At 45.4% G+C, this 14059-nt stretch overlaps 1 protein-coding gene and 1 long non-coding RNA gene across 6 annotated transcripts in view; both read right to left on the bottom strand.

The window, feature by feature from the left end:
* The window catches only part of RNF216 (ring finger protein 216), a 106790-nt gene that overhangs the window by 16017 nt on the left and 76714 nt on the right, over nucleotides 1-14059 (bottom strand). For all 5 annotated transcript variants that reach the window (XM_084763900.1, XM_084763903.1, XM_084763904.1 and 2 more), the window contains exon 14: nucleotides 8403-8500. In XM_084763900.1, the coding sequence (XP_084620026.1) occupies nucleotides 8403-8500 (98 nt within the window). The remainder of the gene's footprint in view (nucleotides 1-8402; nucleotides 8501-14059) is intronic.
* LOC311587296 lies at nucleotides 928-5848 on the bottom strand. The gene is made up of 2 exons (XR_014775813.1): nucleotides 5813-5848; nucleotides 928-5558 (listed from the first exon to the last, which is right to left on the bottom strand). It is a non-coding gene; the product is annotated as an uncharacterized lncRNA (long non-coding RNA).

Below are 14059 nucleotides of genomic sequence, written 5' to 3'. Positions count from 1 at the left end.
TTGGGCTTGACCACCCAAGCATGCTGGGAAGTAATCTTTGGGGATTTCCTTCTCTCTCTTCTGCCCATACTTCCCATTTCCCTGCCAAGAACTTACTGAGTAGTCCTGGCTGGTCTGTATCTCCCTATGTAGACAAGGCTGACTTCAAACTTACAGAGATCTACCTGCCCCTCTCTCTTGAGAGCTGGGATCTACATGTGTACCACAACTAGCCTAGACTAGTTAATTAAAAAAAAAAAGACAAAGAAGTGCCATATACAAGCATGAGGACTTGAAGTGAGATTTCTAACACCCACAAAAAGCCAAGTTTGTGTGAGTTTGAGGTCCAGCACAGGCAAGGCACACAAAGAAACTTGTCTCAAAAAACCGAAACAACAGAAAAACAAACCAGGCATATGCACACACAAAGCCAACTGTGGTAGTGCACACCTCTCAGTCCAGTACTGGAAAGGTAGGGACAGGAAGATGCCTGGGGTTGCCGGCCAACTAGTCTTGCTCAACTGGTGAGTTCTAGCTTCAATGAGAAACCCTGTCTCAAAAATAAGGTCAAGTACTGGTGACATGGTTTAGTGAGTGGGGGCGTTGCCACCAGTCCTGATACATTTTTTTCTTTTTGTTTTTTTCACGACAGGGTTTCTCTGTGTAGCCTTGGCTGTCCTGTAACTAGCTCTGTAGACCAGGCTGGCCTTAAACTCACAAGATCCGCCTGCCTCTGCCCCCCAGACTATAGGAGTGCGCCATCACGCCTGGCTAACACAAAATTTTTTTTTCTTCCTATTTGTTTTTTTTTTTGAGACAGGGTTTCTCTGTGTAGCCTTGGCTGTCCTGGACTCTTTGTAGACCAGGCTGACCTTGAACTCACAGAGATCTACCTGTCTCTGCCTTCTAAGTGCTGGGATTACAGGCGTGCGCCACCATGCCTGGCTATTTTTTTTAATTAAAAAAATATTTATTTAATCTTATATGTATGAGTGTTCTGCCTACATGCGTGTGTGTATACCATATACATGCCTGGTGTCCATGAAGTTAAAAAAAGAAAGTACCGGAGATATAGACAGTTGTGCACCACCATATAGGTGCTAGGAAATGACCTTGGTCTCTGGAAAGGGAGCTGGCTAATTGTATGTCAACTTAACACAAACTGGAGTTATCTGAGAGGAGGGAACCTCAATTGAGAAAGTGCCTCTATAAGATCCAGCTGTAGGGCATTTTCTTTATTAACAGTCTATGAAGAAGGGCACAGTTCACTGTTATGTGGTGCCATCCTGGCCTGGTGGTCCTTGGTTCTGTAAGAGGCAGGCAGAGTCAGCCATGATGAGGAAGCCAGTAAGCAGCACCTCTCCATGACCCCCGTCAGCTCCTGCCTCCAGGTTCTTGCGCTGATGATGAGTGGGGCTTTGGTCATGGTGATTTGTCACAGCAATGGCAACCCTAACTAAGACAGAACAGCAAGTGCTCTTAAGTGCTGAGCCAAATAAAAAAGGATGGAGCCAGGTACAGTGGTGCACACAGGGAGGCAAGGCAGGTGGATTGCTGAGGTTAGCCTGGTATACAAAGTGAGTCCAGGGCTCACAGAGGCAGCCAGGGCTACACAGAGAACCAGAGATGGAGATGACCAAGGGAGACATGTAATTCCACCCACCCTCCAGAAACAAAGCCAAATAAGCATTTGGCTGTAGTTACCCTAACAGTTACTTTGCGACAGTCTGATTTGTTATTTCTCTGATGGCTAATGCCAACGAGCACAAGTGACTGCTCATTTTCCTAAACAAACAGCCACTGAAATGACCTGTTTTCGGGTTGGGCTGTAGTCTCCTGCTGGTTCAGGACCTCTGTCTATTGGAGCTGAGACTAGCTCCGTGAAAGAGTACATGTGCAAAGCCCTGGGTTAAATTTCTAGTACTGAGAATAAACAAATGAATACCACCTCAAAAAATCAAACCAAAATAAAACAAACCAAAACCCAAAATGCGCCTCTTGGCTTTTAGCAGTTTGACTCTTGTGTGCCTTGTTTCTTCAGACCTTTACTGAGCACTGGTTCATGTCCCTAATCTGAGAAGTTTTCACCTATTCTTTCTTCAAGTAGTCTCTCTGGTCTCTTTTTTTGAAACAGGGTTTCTCTGTGTAACAGGCCTGGCTGTCCTGGACTCACTTTGTAGACCAGGCTAGCCCTTTTGTACCCTTTTAATAGGAATATAATGTGCAACAGGTCCCTTGGAGTCTGTTTATTCTTTTCTTTGCCCTTTCTCCCCATTTTTCCGACTGGATGATGTCAACTCAGCAATCTTTAGAAATCTGTTTTATTATTTTCTTTAATTTATTCAACATTTTATGGTTGTCAGTGTTTGCCTTCTGTATTTTAATATGCCACTTCTGAATGCAGTGCTCTCAAAGGCCAGAAGAGGGCACTGGAGTTATAGACAGTTGCGAGCTGCCATGTGGGTACCAGGAATCAAAACTGGGTCACCTGAAAGAATGGCTAGTGTTGTTAATCATGAGCCATCTCTTGAGCCACTTTTCTACTGCAGACCTCACACGTGCTATTTGGCTGAAGATGACCTTGAACTCCAAATCCTCTTGCTCTGACACCTCAAGTGACTTGTATGCACCACTGTAGCCATTTTTATGCACTGCTGGGGATTAAATTTAGAGCTCTGTGCATACAAGGCAAACCCTTTACCAATTGAACTACACTGCTAGGCCCTCCAATTCATTCTTTTGCCTGTTAAAATCTGTTACTACATTTTTAGTTTCCCACTGCGGCTCTTGTAGTTTTCAATGGTGTCTTTCCATAATCTTTTGTTATAATATTCTCCACTTGCTCATTCACCGTGGAAACTGTTTTTTCTGTCCATGGTTTCTTTTTACTCTCACAAAGATAATAGATTTTTTTGTTTTTGTTTTGTTTTTCAAGACAGCATTTCTCTGTGTAACATTAGCTGTCCTGAACTCACAGCGACCCGCCTACCTCTGCCCCACTCCTCAAGGGCTGAGATTAAAGGTGTGCGCCACCACACCTGGCTAAGATAATAGATTTTAAAAACTTTTTTTGAGGGTGGGGAAGTTCAAGACAGGGTTTCTTTGTGTAGGGCTGGCAGTCCTTGAACTTCCTCTGTAGACCAGGCTGGTCTTTAACTCACAGAGATCTGCCTGTCTCTACCTCTTAAGCGCTGGGATTAAAGGCATGTGCCACCAACATTGCCTGGAAAGTTAAGCATTTGGATAGTTCTGTCCACTTTTTTCCTCTTGCAAATAGGCCACATTTCCCTAGTTTCTTTGAATGCCTCGCAAATCACTGTTGAAAATTGGTTTTTTATTTTTATTTATTTTTTAATTGGTTATTTCTAATAAAGTGGAAACTGCAAATCAGATTGCTTCTTGCAGGTCAGGCAGTTGCTGAGGCTGTATTTTCTATTGTATGGGGTTATGATTAGTGGTTAGTGCTGGCACTGAGAAATATTTTTAAGCTATGGAACTGAATATATAGGCTGAAAAACTAAGAAAGGAAGGCAGTGAGGGACCCTGCTGTCCTGATCACTGGTGTCTGGCTAGCTCTGACTTTGCACTCCTCCTACCTAGCTAAGGCTACTTTTAACTCTGCTTGCCTTTAATCTATCATTTGCATGGATTTGTCTGAACTGTGGCAGCCTGGTCCCCGGTCACTCATGAGGTCTTCTAGGTCATAGGCTGCTGCAACTAGACTGTGCCTCAACAAAATCCACAGGGGAGGCTGTTCAACCCCAAGGTTTGCATCTGGCAGCTCCTGCCAAGCTAATTGTTGCTTTAGTGGGAAGAGGGTGCTTTTTTTGGCTCAGCACGCAACCATTTTTAGCAGCATCATTTTCCTTTGATATGTTAACTTTTTTGGTAAGACTCATGAGGCTGATTCCCTGTGCTCAGATGTGAAACCTTCATTTTACTCCATTATTCCCCATCCTGATTCTGTTAGGTGGGACAGTTTAATTACTGAAGCTGGAACCTGAGAATCATTACTGACTCTATCTACTTTCACATTGCCATCTATCACCCAGAGCCCCTGCCAGTTTGCTCTTTAAAGGTTTCCTAAATTTATAGGCATGGTGGCACATGCCTTTGATCTCAGCACTCAGGGGGTAGACACAGGTAGGTGTGTGTGTGTGCGCGCGCGAGTACACACACACACACACATTTCCCTTGTCTTAAAAATGAAACAGAGTAATCAGAGGATGAAAGTCTAACTGAAGGGTGGACTTTATCTATGCAGCTACAGGAAATAGCTTCTGAGTTGAGACTTTTAGTGGGTAGCTGTGTTTTGGGGTTACCCCTGCTCTATAAGCAAGCCCAATAAATTCATTGTTCCCCAAGATGGTCCTTTCTAGGGTAAGTAGAGAGATCTCCCAACTCCCCAAGGAAAGTTGACATGACAACTTGTTTATTCTTTTTGAGACAGGGTCCATGTAGTCTTAGCTGAAACTTACTTTGCAGACCCAGCTGCCCTGGAACTCACAGAGCCTCTGGCTTCCGCCTCCTGGATGCTGTTAACTGCATATATAGGCCACTATGCATGGCTCTCTTCAACTCTAGCCTGTTGTTAAAATTACTTGTCATGTAGCCATTAACACCAAGGCCTCTAGACCTAACACTAGTTTAGGAGCACCTGATGGTGGGCCAGCTCAGCTCCTCTGTGAAATCTCACTAAAGCCTCCTGACAATGACACCTTCAGACCCTAAGCTAGAGGAGATATTTGGGACCAAGTCTGAGGAGATCATGAGAGAGCCAATGGCAGCAGGTATTCTTCAGGCTGACTATCTTTATCAAAAGTCATCAACATGGTAAGCTCATGTGAAAAGCAGACCTTCTATGGACCCGTGGTTACCTGGAATTGAACTCAAGCTCTTTGGAAGAGCAGACAGTGCCCTTAACCTCGGAGCTTTACTCCAGCCCCAGCACTTCTTTTTACAACTGGGGACAGTGAATCTGGCAACAGACACCATCGACTCTGCTAAATTTTGTTAATCATGACAGTTAAGCACTTAGGGCTGAAACACAATGCTAAAAACAGATTTGTTTGAAAATATATAGGGCTTTAAACAAGCACAACAGACAAAATCAAGTATGACAAAATGCTCATAACCACTGGGGGTTAAGCCACTAGTATTTCTACTGTGGACACTTGAAATCTGTGTGTGCTGTGGAGTATCCCACTTGAGCCTCATACATCTAAGCAGGCACTTCAGCACTGAGCTGCACTACGTAGCTGGACTTGCTACTTTGTGGGTTCTTTTTTCCTAACCTTTATCACTGTGCCCCACCTCCCCAGTTTTACCCCCTAACACTAGATAGTAGAGAAACAAGAATAGAGGGGTGGTAGGAAATAGAAATATCCCCGAATCTAATTTCTTTCCTTTAGTTTCTTCTTTGACTATGGCTACTTGCTAATCACAACTTACCTCCTTAAGTGACTAACAGCTACCAGCCCCAACCTATCGGGGGCTCTAGCATTTACATACCCTCTGAAAAGTTCCCAGAATTCCAATCATACAATCACAGAAACTATCTGTAGCTGGCTAAACCATGCCTCTGCCAGATCATGAGGCAAATCATAATCTGCTGCTTTAGTCAGAAGCAACTGCATATCCCCACACCAGGAATTAAAACAAAAACATATTCTTATAGTATTTCTGCCTGTGTATGTGTTTTTTGTTTTTGTTTTTTCAAGACAGGGTTTCTCTGTGTAGCCTTGGCTGTCCTGGACCCACTTTGTAGACCAGGCTGGCCTTGAACTCACAGTGATCTACCTGCCTCTGACTCCCGAGTGCTGAGATTATATGCCCGGCTGGTATGTGTTTTTTTAATAGAAATCAAATTTTCAGAATTCTTACTACAGCATCATCAATTGGATGCTTAAATAAATTGAAAAAGTGAATTAACAAACAAACAAACAAACAAACAAACAACAACAAAAACCCAGCTGGGCTGCCGGGTGGTGGCGCACACCTTTAATTCTAGCAGTTGGGAGGCAGAGACAGATTGCTGTGAGTTCGAGGGCAGCTTGGTCTACAAAGTGAGGCCAGGACAGCCTAGGCTACACAGAGAAACCCTGTCTGGAAAAACAAAAACAGCTGGGGCTGGAGAATGGCTCAGTGTGTAAGAGCGCTTGCTGTTACTGCAGAGGACACTGGATTTGATCCCCAGGACCTACACTGTGGTTCACAACCATCACACTAGCAGATCTAAAGCCCTCTTCTGACTTTCTTGGGTGTCAAGCATGTACAGATGCACATATACACACATGCAAGAAAAACATCTGTATACATAAAAAACATTAAAAGAAAAGCTATCATAGAAAGTTCAGGTGTAGGCTGGGCATGGTGGTGCACAACTTTAATCCCAGCACTTGGGAGGCAGAGGCAGGTGGATCTCTGTGAGTTCGAGGCCAGCCTGGTCTACAAAGTGAGTCCAGAACAGCCAAGGCTAACACAGAGACACTGTCTCAAAAAACAAAAATAAAACAAGACAAAACAAAAACCACACACACACAACCCCCCCCCCCAAAAAAAAGTTCAGGTGTATTTTACCCTGATAACCACTGCTGTAACAAATTACCCTAGTCTAGGCAATTAATAAAGAAAAGAGATTTATTTTGCTCATAGTTCTAAAAGTTCAAGAACACAGCAATGGTATCTACTTGGTTGTAGTGAGGATCTTGAGGTGGATGGCTCACAGTGGCAGGGACACAGGCAAAACAGATCCCATGGCTATGCCTCCTCTTGGTGAGAAGGTCTATGTAGGACTGGCCTTGAGTTCATCCTTCTCTTTGCCTGTCTCTATGTGGCTGGAATCACAAGGATGCACCATCATGCAGGACTTTTTCTAACTGTTCTCAGTTTAGTGAGCCGGTCTTCTCACTATGCAGCCAAGGCTAGCTTTGAACTCTAGGCAGTCCTCCTGCCTTTCCCAGTTTACACTTTTTAAGTGTCCTAAGGACTACCCGGGTTCTGTGAGAAGATATTAATCTTGTCCAAATGTAGTCGCCCACTCTCTATGACCTCATTCCCTTCTGGTAGATCCTACTTCTTAAAGGTCCTCCTTCCTCAGCCCACCACACCAAGGGCAAAGCTTCCAGCACATGGACCTTTAGGAGAAACACTCAAGTATACCCAAAGCCTCATGCAAGTCAGGCACATTCTGAAGTGAAGCTATATTCCCAGCTTTCTACACAGTGTTTTACTTTTTTGGGGGGAAGGGAGGTCGTCATTTTTTGAAACAAGGTCAGTGTAGACTCAAACTTACAGAACTCTTAATGCCTCAGCCTCCTGAGTTCTGGGATTATAGGCATGCACCACCATGCTTGGCACACTGAATGTTCTGTGTAGCCCTGGCTGTCCTGGAACTCTCTTTGTAGACCAGGCTGTCCTTGAACTCAGAGATCCTCCTGCCCCTGCCTCCCAGTGCTGGGATTAAAGGCGTGCATCACCACGCATCTTATTTTTGTTACTTGGCAGCAGGCAGGATCCCCCAGGTCAACTGAGGAAGGGCTACATGGTAGGGGTAGGGGTGGGGCAGTTAAAGCTCCCTAAAGCCAGTACCTAACTCCTACAAGTATCTCAGAGACTGCAGTGAAGGCTTAGAGTACTGATTCTCCTGACAGGGTCTTCTCTGTGTAGAGAATGGGCCAAGGCGAGCCGAATGCCAGGTACACTGCAGAGGCTTCATCCGGTACTGAATAACTGCACCTGCTATTCCAGATGCTATTCTTATTGTAGCAATAATAGCTCTTGGCAACCAGCACACAGCTACTGATCTGGAAAATGTTTTTTATTCTTTTGTCCAATGGTAGAGAATAGCAGCTGACAAGGATCTTATCTGTTACCCACCAAGACAATGTACTTGTTTGTGACTCAAGTGACACACAGATCTGACCTGATGAATAGAAGAAGCAGGTGATCTAGAATGCACTGATATGGGGCAGTGGCGTGTGCCATCTCTACTGTATTTTCATGTGTTAATATTTAGAAATTGCTCAGCTACACAGGGAGCACTACAGTGCTGGTTATTAAGATTACTGACAGCCTTTTGCCTTCTGGAGGTTGGCAATTCTACTCACTGTCTCAGGCCACCAGTATCCCATGACACAGGCAGAAGCAATCAGTGCAGTCTCATCTATGAAGACTGTTACACCTGCTTACTGATTAGACTGGAAGGAGAGGGGTGGCTTATTTTTACTGAGCACATATAAGCAAAGCTAGACATTCCTACTGGTACCACATAACATCTGAATAGCTATAGGTTGTGGACATAAGAAAAAGGCTCTGGGGTTAGGGCCCTGCCTAAGATTCTTTCTGTGTAGGGGTGGCTTGAGCTGACATTTTCCACAGAACCCCTGCTCCTGCAGGGCCAGCTCTGCCATCACATTACTCACATAGACGTCCGGTACTTGATGTCATCCTTTTCGGCCAGCTCTTCACAGGTGAGGCCATTATGTTCTTTCCAGAGTCCCTGACACTTCCTACAGGTCTCCTAGGGACAAAAGACGGACACAAAAACAGGTGAGCCGGTGTGACACAGCCTGTTCACTAATGTCTATGAAATGTGCTTCTTGGGGCGCTGAGGGCTGCTGTCCCAATGAGCAAGTTTGCTTCTAAAGATGAGCAGCAGCAGCAGCAGCAGCAGCAGCAGAAGGCACAGCCAGTTTTCTCTCTTCCATTAAAAGAAAGTGCTGTTCTCCCCACCAGAGCTGAAATGCTGAAGAGCCACCTAGAGACAGCACAGGAACTGCTTGAGGGCATGTCTACTGGGCTCTGACCCTCCAGAATTCTTCCAGTCAGGCTCTTGGCATACAACTGAGGACTAGCCTGGAATACAATCACCAGCCAGGGGAGCTGAGGAAGACATTCCTTCTGTCACCTGTCAGTCATAACATGGACATGACCCTTCATGCTTTCACTTCATTACAAGTACAGACTGGAAAATTTCATCACCTTTGGGCTGGGGAGATAGTTCGGTTGAGAAAGTGTTTGCCTTGGGAGCATGTGTGTTGACCAACACACCATCCCCTTTTATTTTAGTCTACAGAAACTATCTTGTACTAACAACAGGATCATAAGAAAACACTAATCCAATGATCATGAGCCTAAGTAAAAACTGCAACGGTGCTCAGTACAGCACAGGAAAAGATAGTGTGTGTCAGCTGACTGGGTTCTGGCCTTGTCTTGGGAAGCAGGGGAACACTTGAGATAAAAGCAGGGCATTATTGATAACTGGAGAAAACAACAGAGGCTAGAGGCAGAAGATGATAGTAGGCAAAGCTGGGCTGTGGGGCACTGTGGCTGGTACAGGTGATGCAAGCAGGCCTAGTCCTTATGGACCTAATTATCAGTTTGGTCTTGAATCCAGACCATCAGGAAGTATGGAGGCAATGTGAATAGATTTATGACTTTATTACAACATTCTTGGGAAACAGATTAGAGGAAGGAAAGACTATAAAATAAAACCTTCAAAAGACAGCTGGAGGACTGGAGAGATGGTTCAAGTGGTTAAGAGCATTTGTTGCAGCAGGAGGTGGTGGTGCGTGCCTTTAGTCCCAGCACTCAGGAGGCAGAGGCAGGTGGATCTCTGAATTCCAGGTCAGCCTGGTCTACAAAGGGAGTTCCAGGACAGCCAGGTCCACAAAGAAAGATCCTGCCTATAATAACTAAAGTGTGTGTGTGTGTGTGTGTGTGTGTGTGTGTGTGTGAGAATCTCTGTGGTTATGTACATGTGAGTGCTGGTGTCTGCAGAGGCCAGAGGCACAGGGTCCTCCAGGAGCTGGTGGTGTGTGTGTATGCGCGCGCACGTGTGCACTTGTTGCTCTTGCAAATGACCTGGGTTCAGTTCCCAGCATCCATGACAGTCTACAACTGTCTATAACTACAGTTCCAGAGAACCCAATGCCTTCTGATCTCTGTGGGCAGGAGCTATGGCACATCTACATGCATATGGGCAAAACACTCATGAACATAAAGTAACCAGGGGTGGGGAGACGGAGACAGGTTCAAGAACTTAGTATAGCCATCCAGCTAGGAGAAGAAGGAAGGCCTAGACCATGAAGATACATGAGATCCCGTAGAGAGATGTTGATAGCTGACTGACATGAAAGAAATCTGAGAAAGTAAGCTCAACGGGTTTTCTGGTTTAGGCAAAAGAAGATTAACAGAAACAACAGTACTGACATGCTTGGGTAGATGCGGGCAGACTGATCTGGTAGAGGTAATACAAGGGGCCAATGGAATGTGGGGTGGGAGTTGGTGGCATCTTTAAAACTTAGGGAGAGGGCAGGATGCTGCTTAGCTGTATTAGGGCTTCATGGGAATTCTAGAAACATTTCCCAAACAACTTTCTATAAGTAACTGGTGACTCTAATAAGGCTTGGGATGGTACCTATACTATAGACACTAGCACCACACAAGAGTATGCATGTGTGTACAGAGCTCAGAAGACAAATCTGCATTTCATCTTACTGATCTGAGTGCTAAGGTTACAGGTACATGGCATCACACCTGTTATTTTGTGCTTGGGATGGAGCCAAGGGCTTTGTGCAAGCTAGGCAATCAATCATTCTAGCAATTAAGGAATATTCTAGTCCTCTTCTGTACCTTTTAACTGTATATGACATTTATGTGAAATAATAGAAGGAACATTGAATTTCAGAGATAAAAAATGGCACAGACAGCCGAGAGTCTGGCAATGCACACTCTAGAGAGGATGTGGCCTACAGGCTCTAGTCAATGGTGTAAGGGTCCAGATGAGTTCATGGGATAGCATACCCCCCAGTGTCACTGCTTCTAATGGGTGTAGGTGGTCTTTCCAGTGCTTGCATGCCATTCAGAGATAAGTCAGTAGTGTATTTAGTTCCCAACACAATTTGTAGTTGCACAGAAATGCTCTTAAAAGACCTGGTGCAGCCAGGCATAGTGATACAAGCCTTTAATCCTAGCGCTCAAGAGGCAGAGGCAAGTGGATTTTTATGAATTCAAGACCAGCATGATCTATACAAGAGAGTTTCAGGCCAGCCAGGGTTACATAGAAAGACACATCTTTAAAAAAAAATAAAGAAAGAAAAGAAAAAGACCTTGTGACTGTTCCAGGAAAGTCGCATAAACAACAGCTGGAAAATAGATGAGCTGGTGTTTGGATCCTGTCCTTCTGAACAAAACCAACACAGCCACCCACCAGAAACCACAGCTTGGAAACAATAGATGGCAGAAAGGCAATACTTCTGAGTGGTTCTAATGACTCAGTCATTAATTCATGGCCTGTCTTCCTTCTTTCTTGTTTGTTCAAGACAGGGTTTCTCTGTGCAGCCCTGGCTGTCCAAGACTCGTTTTGTAGACCAGGGTGGCCTCAAATCACAGAGGTCTGCTAGCCTCTGCCTCCCAAGTGCTGGGATTACAGGCATGTGCCACCACGCCTGGCTCATGGTCTGTCTTAAATGAAGAAACCCCATTCTCTAGATAAGGCCCAAGCCCACAAAATAGCCTGTCCACACTGGAGCCTATGGTTCATGAGGGTCATACAGAAGTCCTCTGGCTCATATTCAAAACCAGTGGTCAGCCTCTTGGTTGTATTCCTCACACAGTGAAGGGCCCAGGGGTCCCAGAGAATAAACCTCAATTGTCTTTTGAAGAGGCACTATAGCTAGACACCAAAACCCACAATTAAAATAAGGCAAGCATAGAGCAGGCTGAGCACAGTTATCATATGGAGCTCTCTGCACTGTCTCTTCTAAACAGTGTTTACTAAACCATAATTCTCTCCTCCCAATCTCAGCTAGGCTTTGTTCTTCAACTCCAAGAAGCTGCTGTAATGTGAAGACAACCATGTTCTTCAAACTGGGGAGAATGAGATACGCCAGAAGGCCATTTTGGAGGGTAGAGCAACCTGACAGGTAACTTATCAACTATGTGTACTCAACCCAGCCAGGTCTGAACTTTGCAGCCCATCCCTTTCCAGGAGAAAGACGAGAGGGACACAGGTGCTGCCTAACCTAGGCAATTCATTAAAGGAGCTGCTACCCAGCTGCTTTTTATGACATTAGGAGCCTGCTGCCTAAGTCTTATGGGGCCCATGGGGCCCTGAAATGCTAAGATGTCTTGTAATATAAAGAAAAAATAGGTGGCTAGGGAAATGGCTCAGTTGGTAAAGTGCTTGCCTTGCAAACATTAGGATCTGAGTTCAAACCCCAGAACCCACATTAAAAAACAAAACAAAACAAAAACAGGCATTACAAAAGTGCTTATAATCCTAGCTCTGCAGAGAAAGGGGCAGGTTAATCCTGAAGGTCCTATGGCCAGCCTGCCCACTGTAATCAGCAAATCCTCAATGAGAGATCCTATTTTAAAAAACAAGATGGAAGGCAGGGTGGTGGTGGTGGCGGTGGCGGCGACAGCGGCTGGTGCTGCTGTGGCACACACCTTTAACTTCAGCATTTGGGAGGCAGAGGCAGGCAGATCTCTATGAGTTCAACGCCAGCCAGGCCTACAGAGTTCCAGGACAGCAAGGACTACACAGAGAAAACCTGACTCAACTCCTCTCCCCAAAAATGATGGGGGAACACTACTAGGGACTGATCTGTGTTGGACTACCATGTATTGATATATAAAACACAGCACACACACACACACACACACACACACACACACACACACACAGAGAGAGAGAGAGAGAGAGAGAGAGAGAGAGAGAGAGAGAGAGAGAGATACAGTCTCCTCTTATCCATTTCCAGTTACCTGAGTGTTTAATAAGCAGATTAGGGTCTGTTTTTGGCTCTGGAGGCCTAGGCAGAATGACTGTCATGACATTCAAAGCCAGGCTAAGCTACATGGCTTGTTGAAAGGCAGCTGGATCCTTGTGAGTTCGAGGGCAGCCTGATCTACAAAGAATCTAGGACAGCCAAGGCTACACAGAGAAACCCTGTCTTGAAAAAACTAAAACCAAACCAAAGCAAACTCAAACCCAAAACTAAAACCAACCAAGCAAAAACTCAGCAGATGTCCCTGGACCATCACCTCACACACAGCTTAGCAGGTTACCAGGGTCTTTTTGGTCTGCAGTGTGTGAGCAGAGGCCACACAAGGCCTAGGCTGCAGCAGGTCTCCCAAGCACTCTTCCCAGGCTTGTGGCTGCTGTATTCTAGGCATTCAGCTTTTGCTGCTCTGTCTTTGAGAGCCTACCTTAGAGTCAGAACACCAGACAAACTGCTCTGTTGCTCTTGATTGGTTCTTCCAGCTAAATCTTCCAAGTTGCTCTCCAGGAGAAATGAAGTTCCAGACCCAGCTTGTAGGGCACAAGGCTGTTAGCCTACCCTATCTAATCTGAGAAATTCCAGCTTCCTGCTGTCATCTAAGGCACTCAGAAAACACCAACCCTGGTTGTGACCGTCAATTCCCTGAGGCCTTCAGGTGAAAGATGAGACACCTGACTTCACTAATGCTTAGCCAACTTTAGGAACCACAGGGACACAGGCTTTGAGGCCATCTGTATCCTCCAGCTGTCAAAGATCCCTGTCCTCCCCACCCCCATCCCCAAAAGCCACGCGGGTGAAGAGCCAGAAGATAAAGACACTTCGACACAGACACAGGAAGCTGTGAGAATCAACACAGCTCAGCTAAATCAAAGCTGCCAGGCAGACTCAGTTAAGCGTCCTTTCTTGGAGGAAGTCACTGGAGGCTCCAGGGACTTCCCTTTCTCCCAGGCAAGGAAGAGAAGCACAGCAGCTGAAGGAGCTGGTTAGTGGTGCTACTATTGGCATGATGTAACATAGCATGACTGCATGCACATGTACCCAGTGAAGCAGGGCTGGTGACAGGTGTTCTTTTGGGGATTGATGATGTCTTTTTATTTTTGTTGTTTTTTTGAGTCAGGGTTTCTCTGCCTGCCTCTGCCTCCCAGAGTGATGGGATTATAGGTGTGTGCCACCATGCCCGGCTGAGATTACTGAGACTTTATCTTGGTTGGTGAGATAGTTTAGTAAGTAAGGAAGAGTGCTTGCTTGTGAACCTGATACCCTGTTTGCTTCCTGGGACCCAAAATGGAAGGAGA

This window comes from Acomys minous, assembly GCF_964271855.1.
Source record: "Acomys minous genome assembly, chromosome: 16".
In the NCBI taxonomy this organism is placed as follows: Eukaryota; Metazoa; Chordata; class Mammalia; order Rodentia; family Muridae; genus Acomys; species Acomys minous.
The sequence above is the reverse complement of the archived record's forward strand: the minus strand, read 5'-3'. Positions and strand labels throughout refer to the sequence as shown.